This window comes from Gossypium raimondii, chromosome 9, assembly GCF_025698545.1.
Source record: "Gossypium raimondii isolate GPD5lz chromosome 9, ASM2569854v1, whole genome shotgun sequence".
NCBI lineage: Eukaryota > Viridiplantae > Streptophyta > Magnoliopsida > Malvales > Malvaceae > Gossypium > Gossypium raimondii.
In genome coordinates this window covers 32,107,897-32,124,621 of record NC_068573.1, presented here as the reverse complement: position 1 = coordinate 32,124,621, position 16,725 = coordinate 32,107,897, and the positions used below count along the sequence as shown (strand labels likewise).

Sequence of the window (16,725 nt, the reverse complement as noted above, 5' to 3'; positions counted from 1 at the left end):
AAGAATCGCTTCCGCGCGTCATGCCCGTCGATCTCGCACATCGTGCCCTTCGCTGCCACGAATCTCGCGCCTTCCCTGCACGTTGAACCCACAGCAACAAACACAAACAGAACGGCAAAAATCTTTCTAACAAAAGCAGAGGGGATTTCTTTTGATTTGATTTCTTTTTCTTTTCTCGGCTATTTAAAGGCCGATTTTAATTTGTATTAGCGGGGATTTTTCAGTGTAAAAAATACACGAAAATAGAAAGAAATACGAAAAAGACAGAGAAATACTGAAAAATTGAAGGTGAAATCGTGTTTCTATTATTTTCCTATTTTGTTTATCTCTCGTTTGTTGTAAACAGTAATAAAGGAGGAAAATTTTCTAAAGAAAAGATCTTGAAAGGTTTTTTTATTATTCTTTATCGTTTTCCTTTTTCCGTTTTTAGCTTTTTTTTTAAAAAAGAGGATCTTACCTAATATCGTCGTGGTGCTCCCTTCGCCATTGTAATCGGTGACTGGGGGCACCGACTGAAACCATAGGAATGGCTTTGAATGGCGGCGGCGGCATGGAAAAGAAACCCTAGCAAAGGGTTTCTCTGCTATCATTTGTAAACAAAAGAAAAAATGGGGCTTTTGGGAAAATTTTTTGGTTTTATAACGACTGCAAAACGGCGCCGTTTAGGTAGCCATGACCCGCGCGGTGACCCGACCCGGAGGGGAGGATCCGCGCATTCTGGCTTTAAATGGGATATTTGTGCTATTAGTCCCTCCTTTTTGCGATGCGCTCCAATCAAATCCATTTTGCTTTTTAAAATTTTGACGCATATTTCATTTTTGTTTCAATTTGATCCCTCGCTGCGCAGCGTTTTGGGGGGTGGGATTAATTTCCCTTTTAGTCCCCACTGTTGCTCGCGCGCCCCAATTTGGTTCTTTTTTTGTTTATTGCGAATTTACTTTTTTTGTTTTAATTCAATTTGGTCCATATTTTCAATTATTTTTATTATCATTATTATACCTATCTATGTACACGCACATGCGTTTTTTTATCATATTTATGTATATACTGTATATATATTTAAATGTTTTATATGCATATGTTATATACGTAATTATTATTATTTTATAACATTCATGCATTGTTTTTTTATAATACATATACATACACATGTTTTACATACACACGCTTTTAGTATACTTGCATGGTTTTTAATATATATATATATATATATATATATATATATATATATATATATGCATGTTTTAGGTTACACGTCTACCTATACTTTATACATATGTTTTTTCTTTTTTTCTTTTTTTAAAACTTCTATATATACATATACTGTTATTTTTAATTTCAAACTTTTTTACTTTTGTAAATATATACACATATACATATTTTTGTATTTTATCCTTTTTCACGATTTTCAAATACATATACATGCATTTTTTAGTTTTTTATTGATATATTCCATTCTATCTTTTATATGTATCATTGTACATGTGTGTCAAATATATGCATGCACGTATTTGTGAATTTCTTGTATATTATACTTGTATATATTTGTAAATGTTTATTCATATATGCTTGAAATTAGAATATTGATCTCATGTTATGCATTACCCCTTTTTAGCATATCCTTTTTTTTTTAAATGTGTATTTTGATTTTGTCAAAGTATTAAAATCATGATATTTCATAAATTTTCGAGATATTTGGCATTCATGATTCTTGAGAAAGATCGTGTCCTAACTTACTGGATTACGGGTATTTTTCGATGAATTTAGAAAGCCAAGTATTTGTTTTGCAATAAATTCGCAAATTTTAAATAAAAGCTTATTCTCGGGAATTCAAAAATGTTGGGTCCTAACTTACTGGTCATGACATTTTCTTCTCGAAATAAGAATTTTCAAAAGCAAAAGGCAATATTCGGGTATTTTGAAGATTTAAAAACATTGTGCCCTAACTCACTGGGTGTGGTGTTTTATTTCTTTGAAATAAGAATGTCTTATCATTTTAATTCATTCATAAAATAAAAAAGTTTCCTTTTAAAATATTTTCAAGTTTTCGACACCAAGGCATAAATAAAATCAATTTGGTACCAATTTTGGGCGTTACGAGGGTGCTAATCCTTCCTCGTATGAATCGACTCCAACCTGCTTTTCTCAAAATTCGCAGACCAAAATTATTTTTAAGGTGCGCCGATCACACCTTAATAAAGGATCGGTGGCGACTCCAATTTTTGTTTTTTAAGTCGACAACCAAAGTTTTTGTTTTCAAAAAACGGTTTCGACAGCTTGGCGACTCCGCTGGGGACGTTAGAGAGTCGAGCCATAAACTGATTATGTTTGTCTTTGTGTCGAAAATAAATTTTTTTAAAAAATTCATGAGTTCCCTTCGCACTCATTGACTTTTTATCATGGTATGTTGGAAACTTTGCATTTGCATTTTGCATTTTACCCTTAAGTGGGAGCGAGAAACTAGTCCTTCGTGAGGTTTTCACCTCCGTGCAGGGTAGTGGACCGCTTCCGGGATACATCCGTACCTATGCCTTCGTGAGATTTTCATCTCTGTGCAGCCATAGGGAAATGTGTCCCCCTGAACTGAACTCAATCCATATGAGCCTATAATGGGTGAAGATCGAGGAATCTGCTGGTTCGGGTACCCTTACTATAGAAACTAAACCTCATATAGTGAGCTTTAGGAACTTGCCCTAAGTAGAACAATGCCGAACCCTAGTAGATTCCTGAATAAGTGTTCTTGTTATTTTATATTGGATTATATCTTTATATGTGATACTGACTTGAGTTTATTTTGTTTTGATTATATGACATCATAATTGCATGACATTTCATTATAAAGGCGTTGGTTCATATTCGGTTGCCATATAGAAAGCTTATCATGGGAAATGAGTTTCTTGATAGAGTGGAAGACAATGCGGCTGTCCGGACTTGGTCTGAGATGATACAGCGTGAAAAAGGTGATAGTTTGGCCGTGGGATACATATCAGAGTTATGGGACTTCACTCGTGTTAGCGTAGCTCAGAACAACTTGCAGGAGTTGAAGGAGATTTGGGATCAGTGGGATAATGAGGTTAGACAGTTATTCTATTTAAATTATGAGGATTTGCCTTATTTACTTGACATGAAGGTAGACAAGCGTCTGTTTCGAGCTCTTGCCCAGTTTTGGAATTCGGCCTACAGTTACTTTACATTCGGGAAGGTTGATTTAGTGCCTACAATAGAGGAGTACACAGCTTTACTTCGGTGTTCGAAGGTTCAGGTAGATAGAATTTATTCGAAGGCGGTAAATGTACCAACATTCTTGAAGAAGCTGATAAATATAACAGGGATGAGTGAGCAGTGGGTTACGGCTCGGATTAAGCAAAAAGGGGAAAGCATGTGTATTCCCTGGAAAAGTTTAAGGGACCTCATTTTAGCACACCCAAATGTGAGGAAGAAAGTAGACGTCTTTGCTTTGAGTATATATGGCTTAATTGTGTTTCCTAAGATTTTGGGACATATTGACGAGGCGATCACTGATTTATTTGATCGACTTGATAAGGGAGTTACACTAGTTCTGGTGATTTTGGCAGAAACCTTTAGGTCATTAAATACATGTCGAAGAACGGGAGAGGGCAGATTTATTGGATGTGCGCAGCTACTACTTGGGTGGTTCCATAGCCACTTTTGGAAGGTTGATAAGGTTTCATATCATGTCTTCTCTGAAAGTTATTCACCGTTGAAAGAGATAGTGGCTACGTCAAAGAGAGATGATATTACAGAGGAGAAATGGATGGAAATCTTTCAGAATCTGCAAGAGGAGAACGTCGAGTGGAGAGCTCCGTGGTTGCTTCCAAATGAGATCCTATATCGGTGTGGGGATTTTAACTGGGTTCCGTTGCTTGGGATTTGGGGAGCTGTTGGTTATGCTCCATTGCTAGTAATAAGACAATACAGGTCAAGACAGTTTGTGCCTGCCACTCAATGACTAGCTGAGTGTGACTTTTCATATAAGGATGATGGCTACAAGAGGAAGGCTCGTGAGATGGCCAATGCATGGAATCAGACTCGCCGAATGAAGAGATTAGCCGTGGGTCCAATGACAACTTCTGAGTACAACGAATGGTGTGTTAGGAGGATTAATGACAACATTCCTGGGCCAAGTCCAGAAAATAGTTAGTCGATAGAGGAGCATTTGCGTGTCGTCCCTTCTGAGCTGGAAATCATAAAGCAAGACTTCGAAAGAATGAATGCAGCATTAGAGAAGAAAATAGAGCAAATGGAGGAAGAAAAGGTGAATTTAAAGTTGGACATAGATGTTCAGAAATTGGAAACCGAAGGCCTGAGAAAAGGGAAGCGCAAAGTCGAGGAAGATCTGAACAGTTTGAAGACGGATTATAAGAGACTACGTTTGTCAGTGAGAACTGCTGGGTTGGAAAAAACCTCAGAGCAGTGGCGTCAAGAGGTTCAAGAAGAAAAGGCCAAGACTGGTAGATGGGAAGAAAGATTCCAGGAAACCCAGATGCAAAATAGATCGCTTGAGAAGAGTTTGTTAGAAAATCAAGATGAAAGGGATAAACTAAAGGCTAGAGTGGCCGAACTTGAGAAGATTGTTCATCAATACCGAAATCGTAATTCGATGGTGGAACTGCAAGCAAGTTTAAGCAGGATCGAGCAAATGAAGAAAACTATGGAAGAACTAGAGGTGGCATTGCAGAACTGTGAAGTCAGGATCGAGTATTTGGAGGCAAACGAAGATTATCAAAGCGAACAGCTCCACTATTTCCAGAATCAAGTCAGAAGCAGAGATTGTGTTATGGGAGAAGCTTTGGTTCAGATTCGGTAAGTAGCGGATCACCTACAAACTCTGGCAATACAAGCTGACACGTTGAGTGTAAAGTATGAATTAAAGTCAGACCGGGGACGGGAGTTAACCTCGTTGCTTCAAAAAATTAAGGTCTTAAGTATTAGGGCAAAGTCGTATTTGTAGTATGTTCTATGTAAAGGGATTTGTTTTTTAATAAAGTTTTCCAAGTGGAATTGAATCATAATTAACGCCTTTCTTGCATTCATCTCATGCATCGCATCATATGCATTAAAAGCCTTTAATTGATCCTAATTATCTAAAATCATTGCTCAGTTAACCTGGAAACCAACCACCAACCAAACACCGTTACGGCACTCGAGCAAAGACAAAAGATATGGATCAGAGATTGGAAAAGCTCGAACAGTATTAGAAGGAGATGCAGGACCGGCTTCAGCTACAGATGCAAGAGCGGTTAGACAAGATGAAACAAGAGATGTCTGAGAAGATGCGAGAATCTCAAGAAGATATAGTGGCAAAGTTAACCCAACTGATAACCAATGGAAGTGATAAAGGAAAGGGCCCCATGGCAAATGTCGATGAAGGAAATGATGATAAACCTCTCTATCCTCCAGGTTTCACCCCTCCACATGTGCTAACTCAAGCTGAATACCCGCGCAAGTCAACTGTCACCATCATGCCTCAGTAGTTTTGGGTTGGTATTTCAAACTTCCAAACTGGGTCGGGTTCTAATCCTGAAAATAATCCTGTTAACTTTGCCATTCCTGACTTTGATGAAGTGGTTGAGAAGGAAAGAATGAAGGAGGAGTTACCGAAACAGTTAGAGGAAATGTGTAAGTGGTTCGAGGAGAAGTTCAAGGCGACGGAGGTCACTGAGGGTTATCGAGGCGTTGACGCAAAAGAGCTGAGTTTAGTTCCAGATTTGGTACTCCCTATCAAGTTCAAGATGCCAGAATTCGAGAAGTACAATGAGACGACTTGCCCAGAGGCTCATATCACCATGTTCTGCAGCCGAATGGCTGGATACGTTAACAATGACCAGCTATTAATACACTGTTTCCAAGATAGCCTAGCAGGGGCAGCATCTAAGTGGTACAATCAGCTGAGCCGTACCACGATTGGTTAATGGAGGGACTTGACACTAGCATTCATGAAACAATATAGTCATGTGACAGACATGGCTCCTGATAGAATCACCCTTCAAAATATGAAGAAGAAGCCGAGCGAAAGCTTTAGGCAGTACGCGCAGAGATGGAGGGAGGTCACAGTCCAAGTTCAGCCACCGCTCCTGGAAAAGGAAATGACCATGTTGTTCATTAACACCCTGAAGGCACCGTTCATTACACATATGTTAGGAAGTGCCACAAAAAGCTTCCCTGACATAGTCATGAATGGCGAGATGATTGAGAACGCCATCAGGAGTAGGAAGATCGATGCTGGAGAGAGTAACAGAAGATCGGCTTCGAGGAGGAAGGAAAACGAGGTGAACAGCGCGAGCATGTACAACAAGGGTTACTCGAAGTCAGTAATACTGAGTCAGCCAGGAAAAGTGGCTGGCAATCAGCAAAGCTCGTCGAGACAAGAGGTCAGTACAAGGTGAAACACTGAGAGGCCCCAATTCACGTTAATTCTTATGTCGTACAGAGAACTATACCGAAATTTATTTGACGCACACGTAGTTTCCCCTTTCTATCTGAAGCCCTTGCAACCCCCGTATCCCAAATGGTACGATGCGAATGCACAGTGCGACTATCATGCGGGAACAACAGGGCATTCCATAGAAAACTGTACGACCTTTAAGAAGTTGGTTGAAAGGCTCATTAGTATGGGTATTGTAAAATTTGATGAAGCGACTAAGGTGGAAAATCCGTTACCGAACCATACTGACAATGGGGTAAATATGATGGGCGAAAATAGAAGAATCAAGGCAGACATTGTAGATGTGAAAACTCCTTTGAGATGGGACTGGAAGGAGATGGTAAAAAGGGGACTAATCGTCTCAAAAGGAAGCTGTGAAAGGAGGAGGAACTACTGCGAGTTCCACCATGAAATGGGGCATAAAATCCAGGAGTGCACGAAGTTCAGAGCCATGGTACAAGGTATGATGGATAATAAGGAGATGGAGTTCTGTGAAGGAGTTCAAGAGGAGAGTCATGTATGCGCGTCAGAATTGGCATTGTGAGTTCCGAAGGCTAACCATCCTATGGTCATCATCTCGTGACCTCAGAACAGTGAGGTTGGGGCACGAATAACACCAAAAGTAATCATTCAAAAACCAGCTGTGTTTGCATATAAGGATAACAGGAGAGTTTCTTGGAATTACAATTGTAATGTGACAATCCCAGGGAAGGAGGATATAATCAGTAAAAAGGATCAGGATGAAGGAGGGCACCATGAATAGATGAAAGCTCGAGTAGAGCCAATAAGAGAAGAAACTTCGGTTCGAAAGAAGAAGAATGCGGTCGAACCTGAATTATTGGTCAATGAACCAATCAAAGAGGAGGAAGCTAGAGAGTTTTTAAAGTTCATAAAGCATAGCGAGTACAGTGTTGTAGAACAGCTGCACAAACAACTAGCTCGCATATCTGTGCTAGCTTTACTCCTGAACTCGGAGGGACATCGAAATGCACTACTGAAGGTGTTAAATGAAACTTATGTGGCCGACGATATCTCTGTTAATAAGTTGGATCGACTGGTCGGCAATATAAGCACTGATAACTTCATCTCATTTAGCGATGATGAAATACCACCTGGGGGTATGGGATCTACTAGAGCTTTACACATCACTGCAAGGTGTAAATGGTGCATATTGCCAGGAGTTCTGGTAGACAACGGGTCGGCACTGAATGTATTGCCTTTATCCACACTCAACAGCCTACCTGTGGATAGTTCACATATGAAGTCGTGCCAGAATATGATGAGAGCGTTTGATGGCACCGAGAGGAAGGTCATGGGAAGAATTGACATACCCTTGTTAATTGGCCCAACTATCTATGAGGTAGACTTCTTGGTTATAGACATCAAGCCTTCTTACAGTTGTCTATTAGGAAGGCCATGGATTCATTCAGCAGGTGCGGTACCATTATCATTACATCAAAAGCTGAAGCTGGTGTCAGAAGGCCGGGTAGTGACGATAAATGCTGAAGAAGATATCATTGCATCTGAAACCAACGATGCGCCTTATTTGGAAACAAGTGATGATGCAATCGAGTGCTCTTTCTGTTCCTTGGAGTTCGTAAATGCAACATTCATCCGTAAGGAAAACAAGATCCCGATGCCGAGAATATCAAAGACCACAGAGATGGGTCTGCAATTGACAATTGGAAATAGAGCTTTACAGAGAAAAGGATTGAAGAAATATCTTTAGGGCCGAGTTGAGACTCCAGTATTGAAAGACAAGTAGGACCGTTTTGGCTTAGGATACAAGCTAGATGCTAGGCAGAAGAGGATAGAGTAAGAAAAGAAGCGAGAGAGAAGAATGGCTCGTTTGACAGGTGATGACGTCAAATGGGAGCCCATGACCTTTCCTCACCTATCCAAGACTTTTGTATCGGGAGGATTCATCTATCAGGGAATGCTAGGAGTTGGAAGTATTAATACGGAGTTAGAAAGTATTCATGCCGTGTATGAAGAAGCGACGGGAGGAGGAACATTGCAGGATATTCAACCTTACGAACCGGAAGTCGCTAAACAACTGGATCGGAAGAAATACACGTAGTTTTAGGATTTCCTCAGAGTAATGTCCAGAACACCCTTATTGCTTTTAGCCTAGAAGTGATAAGGATTCCTTTGTGAAATAGGCTCATGTCCAAAAATCGTTATTTTAATAAAGTGCATTTTCTGCAGTCATTTTTGGAGCAAATCTTTTTTTTCATAAGAGCAGTTATTTTGAATTTCTCTCAAACTACACTTGCATTTCATTCATGACTATATTGCACCAAACAAATTCCTGAATCCATATTGTTTTTCATAACAGGTCCTACGATATCAATGATACGAATGTCACTCTTACAAATTTAGAGTCTCCTTTTGAACGAAACATGTGTTTAGAAGGATCGCATGATTTTGAAGATGACGAAGACTGTGGTTTGTCTCCTGACTTGTTGAAGATGGTAGAAAGGGCCGAGTAACAAATCCTACCTCACAGGGAATCAATAGAAATTGTGAGCTTGGAGGAAGGAAAAGAGGTGAAGATCGGATCTGATATTTCTGCAAAGACAAGACAAGACCTCATCAGACTACTCCAGGAATTCAAGGATGTCTTTGCATGGTCATACCAAGATATGCCTGGGTTAAGTACTGACATTGTAGTCCATCGCCTTCCTATAAGAGAAGATTGTAAGCCAGTTCAGCAAAAGCTTAGAAGAATGAGGCCTGATATCGTGTTGAAGATAAAAGAGGAGGTCTAGAAGCAGTTTGATGCCAGGTTTCTACAAGAAGTCAAGTATTCTGAGTGGGTGGCCAATATCGTACCAGTTCCGAAGAAAGATGGAAAAGTACGAATGTGTGTTGATTACAGGGATTTGAACAAGGCTAGTCCAAAAGACAATTTCCCATTACCTCACATCGACACATTGGTAGACAATACGGCGGGCTTTTCAGTATTTTCCTTCATGGATGGTTTTTCTGGGTATAATCAGATAAAGATGCATCCCGAGGACATGATAAAGACTACGTTCATTATGTTATGGGGGACGTTTTGTTATAAAGTGATGTCGTTTGGGTTAAAGAATATGGGAGCGACATACCAAAGAGCCATGGTAGCCTTGTTCCATGATATGATGCATAAGGAGATCGAGGTTTATGTTGACGATATGATCGCGAAATCTAGAACGGAGGAGGAACATGTACAAGTCTTGAAAAAGTTATTCTTAAGATTGAGAAAGTTCCAGCTCAAGCTTAATCCAGCGAAGTGCACTTTTGGGGCCAGGTCAGGAAAGTTGCTAGGCTTCATAGTCAGTGAAAAGAGAATCGAGATTGACCCAGACAAAGTCAAGGAAATACGAGATTTACCTCCACCTCGCACTCAAAAAGAAGTTCGAGGTTTCCTCGGAAGATTGAATTACATCGCTAGGTTAATTTCACAACTGACTGAGAAATGTGACCCTATATTTCGTCTTCTGAAGAAACATAATCCTGGTACCTGGGATGAAGAATGCGAGGAAGCTTTTAACAAGGTGAAGCAGTATTTGTCTAACACTCCAGTGCTATCACCACTTAGCCCGGATAGGCCGCTGATATTGTATCTGACAGTATTTGATAATTCCATGGGGTGTGTGCTAGGCCAACATGATGAAACGGGGAGAAAAGAAAGGCGATATATTATCTCAAAGAGAAATTCACCGATGTGAAATGAGATATTCGCCTATTGAGAAGTTATGCTGTGCCTTGATTTGGACAACCCGAAGATTAAGGCAGTACATGTTATACCATACGACTTGGCTAATCTCAAAGTTAGACCCGTTAAAGTATATGATGGAGTCAACTGCTTTGAGTGGGAGGATGGCCCGATGGCAGATCTTACTGTCTGAATTCGATATTGTCTACGTGAGCCAAAAGGCTGTGAAAGGGAGTGCAATTGCTGACTTTCTAGCTAGTAGAGCTTTGGAGGACTACGAGCCGTTGAGTTTTGATTTCCCAAATGAAGATTTGATGTGTATAGCGGCTATCGAAGAAAATTCACAAGAAGGTTACAGTTGGAGGCTAAACTTTGATGGAGCCTCGAATGCTGTGGACAATGGAATTGGGGCAGTCCTAGTGTCCCCGAATGGTGATCATTATCCTTTCACTTGCAAATTGGATTTTGATTGTACAAACAACATGGCAGAATACGAAGCATGCATCATGGGTATTCGTGCAGCTATAGAGCGAAGAATCAAAGTGTTAGAGGTCTATGGAGATTCAGCATTAGTGATATATCAGCTCAGGGGTGAATGGGAAACGAGAGATCCCAAATTAATCAATTATCGAAAGTTGGTCCTCGAATTGATTAAGGAGTTTGAGGACATCACTTTTTGCTATCTCCCACGAGATGAGAACCAGATGGCTGATGCACTAGCTACTTTAGCCTCCATGATCAAGGTGAACAGACATGAGGATATGAAGCCTATCCAAATGAGTATCATGAAGACCCGGCTTATTGTTACAATATTGAAGAAGGAGAAATCGATGATAGTCCTTGGTATCAAGATATACTACGATATGTAAAAAATCATGAGTATCCTAGCCAGGCAACGGAGAATGAAAAGAGAACTCTGAGAAGACTAGCCATTGATTACGTCTTAGATGGGGAGATCTTATACAGAAGGGGAAAAGATCAGGTACTGTTAAGATGTGTGGACGCCGTGGAAGCAAAGAAAATCCTGGAGGAAGTCCATGAGGGCATCTGTGGAACGCATGCCAGTGGGTTCACAATGGCTAAACAGATTATGAGATTCGTGTATTACTGGTCCACCATGGAAAGGGATTGCATCAATTACTCCAAAAAGTGCCATAAATGTCAAATCTATGGTGATAAAATGCATGCACCTCCTTCGCCTCTTCATATCATGACTTCTCCATGGCCTTTCTCCATGTGGGGTATGGATGTCATCGGGCCAATATCACCGAAGGCTTCAAATGGGCACCGTTTTATATTTGTGGTTATTGACTACTTCACCAAATGGGTAGAAGCTGCTTCATATGCTAACGTTACAAAGTCATCAGTCAGTAAGTTCTTGAAAAGATAGATCATATGTCGGTATGGAATGCCTGAAAGAATCATATCCGATAATGCGTTAAACTTGAACAACAGCTTAATAGCAGAAGTCTGCAGTCAATTCAAGATCAGACATCACAATTCATCGCCGTATCGTCCAAAAATGAATGGTGCAGTGGAAGCGGCTAATAAAAATATAAAGAAGATTGTGGGAAAGATGACTGAGACCTACAGGGACTGGCACGAGAAACTGCCGTTTGCCCTTCTTGCTTATCGAACGTCAATCAGGACCTCTACCGGGACAACGCCTTTCTCCTTAGTTTATGGCATGGAGGCAGTCTTGCCCATCGAAGTTGAAATCCCTTCTCTTCGGGTTTTGACTGAGCTACAATTGGATGAAGCATAATGGGTTCAATCTCGATACGATCAGTTTAACTTGATAGAGGGAAAAAGGCTAAAGGTTATTCAGCATGGTCAGATGTACCAGAAAAGAATGATGCGAGCCTATAACAAGAAGGTCCGACCCAGAGAATTTCACGAGGGGGACCTGGTGTTGAGAAAGATTATTCCTCTACAAAAAAATTTTAGGGGGAAATGAATGCCGAATTGGGAAGGTCCTTATGTTGTAAAAAAGGCCTTTTCTGGAGGAGCCCTGATCCTGGCTGAAATGGATGGAAGAAACTTGCCTAATCCAGTAAATTCAGATTCGGTCAAGAGATACTTTACTTGAAGAAGGGAAGGAACTAAGGTGAAAACCCGCAAAGGGCGCTTGGATTCCAAAAAAAAATGGAGAGGCTAAGGTGAAAACCCGCAAAGGGCGCCTTAAGACCAAAGGGGATTTGAGCTGAAACCTGAAAAGGGCGGCTCAAATTTTGATTGTCACGTGGTAGTCTTGTTGTACCTAAATCGGCAGAAAGGAATAGACGACATCTTGGGGCATCAACAAAATACTGTGAATCTCCTAAACACGTGTTGAATTCAGAAGGGTCTTCGAAAAGCTGTATAGAGAAATTCAAGTAGAGATATCAGGGGCACCTATTCATAGCATTTGTATTGAGTTCGTTGTTTTAGAATATTTCATTCTTTTTCAATATAAATGTCCCCAGACAATTCCTCTATCATTGACAATCCATTGCGAGCTATGCTCCCAAACTAATTTTGTTTTATTCATCGTTATGATCTTTTCGCAAGCTTGTTGCATTAGAATGACGATTAATGGACTAATAAAACTTTCACAATGAAAGTTTTTCATATTACTCTAGAAATTGCTAAATAATACAGGAGCCTGAAGCAGGACTATTGTTTAGACTTCACCGGGTTAAAAGGTCGGAGATATCTAGGAATCAAGAGTCAAGATTGAAATTTTCAAGTTTTGACGAAGCGTTGTTGTCACAAAGGAAGCCTTAATGAGCAATAATAACTTTAAACATTCAATATTCATTTTTCATGACATAACATTCAAATGTCATTCATACACGCCTAGTTAGGAGCATTTGATTCATTTGATCATAACATCCTAATCATTAGGCATAGTTAGGTTCATAAAGTGTATTATACAGGTCCTGTTCCCCAGAGAACAGATCAGCGAAATCATAAAGCCTTATCTCCCTGAGTACAGTGGAGCAGGTTGAAAAGCAGCAGATCCTGTCTTCCTATATCGGTAGCGAAGTGGATCGAATATACAGATTTTATCTTCCCATACTAGTGGTGAAATAGATCGAAGAAAACAGATCTTGTCTTCATGTACTTGCGTGAAGTAGATTAGAGATACCAGATCTTACCTTCCCATACTGATGGCGAAGCAGATCAAAGAAAATAGATATTGTCTTCATATACTGGCGTGAAGTAGATCAGAGATACCAGATCTTACCTTCCCATACCGGTGGCGAAGCAGATCAAATAAAATAGATCTTGTCTTCATGTACTGGCGTGAAGTAGATCAGAGATACCAGATCTTGCCTTCCCATACTGGTGGCGAAGCAGATCAAAGAAAGCAGATCTTGTCTTTATGTACTGGCGTGAAGTAGATCAGAGATACCATATCTTGCCTTCCCATACTGGTGGCAAAGCAGATCGAAGAAAATAGATCTTGTCTTCATGTACTGGCGTGAAGTAGATCAAAGATAGCAGATCTTGTCTTCCCATACTGGTGGCAAAGCAGATCGAAAAAAATAGATCTTGTCTTCATGTACTGGCGTGAAGTAGATCAAAGATAGCAGATCTTATCTCCCTAAGCAGTAGTGGAGCAGATCAAAGATGGTGAATTTTACCTCCCTGTGGTTACAGTGGAGTACATTGAAGCCAGTATTCTTATCTCCCTAAGCAGTAGTAGAGCAGATCGAAGACCCCAGTCTTATCTCCCTGAAGTTGCAGTGGAGCAAACAGAAGTATACCAATCCTATCTCATTGAAGTTGCAATAGAGTGGATTAAAACCACAGACCTCATCTCTCTGAAGTTGCAGCAGAGCAGATCGCATCAGATTTATTCTTAAGTTGTAGTAGAACAAGTTGGAGCTATAAGTCTTATCTCCCTGAAGTTGCAATGGAGCAGATTAAAGATAGCAATTTTTGTTCTTTTAAGAAGCTACAATGTATGAATCCTATCTCCCCGACATTACAGTGGAGTAGATTAAAGCACTAGTTCCTATACCTCTGAGGATGCAGTAGGAAGGAATAAGGCTACTTGAAGAAGAGAAGCACTAAAGAAGTCAAGGTTTAGTAAGACTGGGCATAATTGGGCTTTTCAGTCTTTGCTCTGTTCCCGTTACACGACAACAAGCAAAGAGGGGCAGCTGTAATAAGGCCAATTTACCCGGGCCCTTACAAAACAAAAAAATAAGCTAAACCTAGGCCCAATAACCCTAAACACCCAAACTAACCCTAGCCCACAAAAAAATAGAATAGCAGAAACCCTAGCTTTCGCCTCAAACAAGAATCGCTCACAAGGCCATGCCCGTCGATCTCGCACATCGTGCCCCTCGCCGCCACGAATCTCGCGCCTTCCCTGCACGTTGAACCCACAGCAACAAACACAAACAGAACGACAAAAATCTTTCTAACAAAAGCAGAGGGGATTTCTTTTGATTTGATTTCTTTTTCTTTTCTCGGCTATTTAAAGGCCGATTTTAATCTGTATTAGGGGGATTTTTCAGTGTAAAAAATATACGAAAATAGAAAGAAATACGAAAAAGACAGAGAAATACTGAAAAATTGAAGGTGAAATCATGTTTCTATTATTCTCCTATTTTGTTTATCTCTCGTTTGTTATAAACAGTAATAAAGGAGGAAAATTTTCTAAAGAAAAGATCTTGAAAGGTTTTTTATTATTCTTTATCGATTTCCTTTTTTCATTTTTAGCTTTTAAAAAAAAAGATCTTACCTAATATCGTCGTGGTGCTCCCTTCGCCATTGTAATCGGTGACTGGGGGCACCGACTGAAACCATAGGAATGGCTTTGAATGGCGGCGGCGGCATGGAAAAGAAACCCTGGCAAAGGGTTTCTCTGCTATCATTTGTAAACAAAAGAAAAAATAGGCCTTTTGGGAATTTTTTTTGGTTTTATAATGACTGCAAAACGGCGCCGTTTAGGTAGCCATGACCCGCGCGGTGACCCGACCTGGAGGGGAGGATTCGCGCGTTCTGGCTTTAAATGGGATATTTGTGCTATTAGTCCCTCCTTTTTGCGATGCGCTCCAATCAAATCCATTTTGCTTTTTTAAATTTTGCCGCATATTTCATTTTTGTTTCAATTTGATCCCTCGCTGCGCAGCGTTTTGGGGGGTGGGATTAATTTTCCTTTTAGTCCCCACTGTTGCTCGCGCGCCCCAATTTGGTTCTTTTTTTTGTTTATTGCGAATTTACTTTTTTTTTGTTTTAATTCAATTCGGTCCATATTTTCAATTATTTTTATTATCATTATTATACCTATCTATGTACACGCACATGCTTTTTTTTTATCATATTTATGTATATACTATATATATATATTTAAATGTTTTATATGCATATGTTATATACGTAATTATTATTTTATAACATTCATGCATTGTTTTTTATAATACATATACATACGCACGCTTTTAGTATACTTGCATGGTTTTAATATATAATATATATATATATATATACATATATTTATAGTATTCACGTAATGTTTTCTTATATAATATATATATATATATATATATATATATATATATATATATATGCATGTTTTAGGTTACACGCCTACCTATACTTTATACATATGTTTTTTTCTTTTTTAAAACTTCTATATATACATATACTGTTATTTTTAATTTCAAACTTTTTTACTTTTGTAAATATATACACATATACATATTTTTGTATTTTATCCTTTTCACGATTTTCAAATACATATACATGCATTTTTTAGTTTTTGATTGATATATTCCATTCTATCTTTTATATGTATCCTTGTACATGTGTGTCAAATATATGCATGCACGTATTTGTGAATTTCTTGTATATTATACTTGTATATATTTGTAAATGTTTATTCATATATGCTTGAAATTAGAATATTGATCTCATGTTATGCATTACCCTTTTTAGCATATCCTTTTTTTTAAAAATGTGTATTTTGGTTTTGTCAAAGTATTAAAATCATGATATTTCATAAATTTTCGAGATATTTGACATTCATGATTCTTGAGAAAGATCGTGCCCTAACTTACTGGATTACGGTTATTTTTCGATGAATTTAGAAAGCCAAGTATTTGTTTTGCAATAAATTCGTAAATTTTAAATAAAAGCTTATTCTCGGGAATTCTAAAATGTTGGGTCCTAACTTACTGGTCATGACATTTTCTTCTCGAAATAAGAATTTTCAAAAGCAAAAGGCAATATTCGGGTATTTTGAAGATTTAAAAACATTGTGCCCTAACTCACTGGGTGTGGTGTTTTATTTCTTTGAAATAAGAATGTCTTATCATTTTAATTCATTCATGAAATAAAAAAGTTTCCTTTTAAAATCTTTTCAAGTTTTCGACACCAAGGCATAAATAAAATCAATTTGGTACCAATTTTGGGCGTTATTGAGGTGCTAATCCTTCCTCGTATGTGAATCGACTCCAACCTGCTTTTCTCAAAATTCGCAGACCAAAATTATTTTTAAGGTGCGCCGATCACACCTTAATAAAGGACCGGTGGTGACTCCAATTTTTGTTTTTTAAGTCGACAACCAAAATTTTTGTTTTCA

General features: G+C 39.0%; 2 protein-coding genes across 2 annotated transcripts; both read left to right on the top strand.

The window, feature by feature from the left end:
- Positions 1-2,881: 2,881 nt before the first annotated feature.
- Positions 2,882-4,162, top strand: LOC105797642 (uncharacterized). The gene is made up of 3 exons (XM_012627581.1): positions 2,882-3,073; positions 3,131-3,922; positions 3,998-4,162. The coding sequence occupies exons 1-3, from the start codon at positions 2,882-2,884 to the stop codon at positions 4,160-4,162; spliced, it is 1,149 nt and encodes a 382-aa protein (XP_012483035.1).
- A 6,120-nt stretch (positions 4,163-10,282) lies between these two features.
- Positions 10,283-11,014, top strand: LOC128032589 (uncharacterized). Its single transcript, XM_052621226.1, has one exon. The coding sequence runs from the start codon at positions 10,283-10,285 to the stop codon at positions 11,012-11,014; it is 732 nt and encodes a 243-aa protein (XP_052477186.1).
- Positions 11,015-16,725: the final 5,711 nt, after the last annotated feature.

Excerpts from the sequence above, each read along its gene's own strand:
- LOC105797642 (XM_012627581.1), top strand. The coding sequence starts at position 2,882 with ATGGGAAATGAGTTTCTTGATAGAGTGGAAGACAATGCGGCTGTCCGG. Across the intron at positions 3,074-3,130 it reads GGGATCAGTGGGATAATGAG|GTAGACAAGCGTCTGTTTCG; the intron begins GTTAGACAGTTA and ends CTTGACATGAAG. Across the intron at positions 3,923-3,997 it reads TTGGTTATGCTCCATTGCTA|GATGATGGCTACAAGAGGAA; the intron begins GTAATAAGACAA and ends TTTTCATATAAG.
- LOC128032589 (XM_052621226.1), top strand. The coding sequence starts at position 10,283 with ATGGAGTCAACTGCTTTGAGTGGGAGGATGGCCCGATGGCAGATCTTA.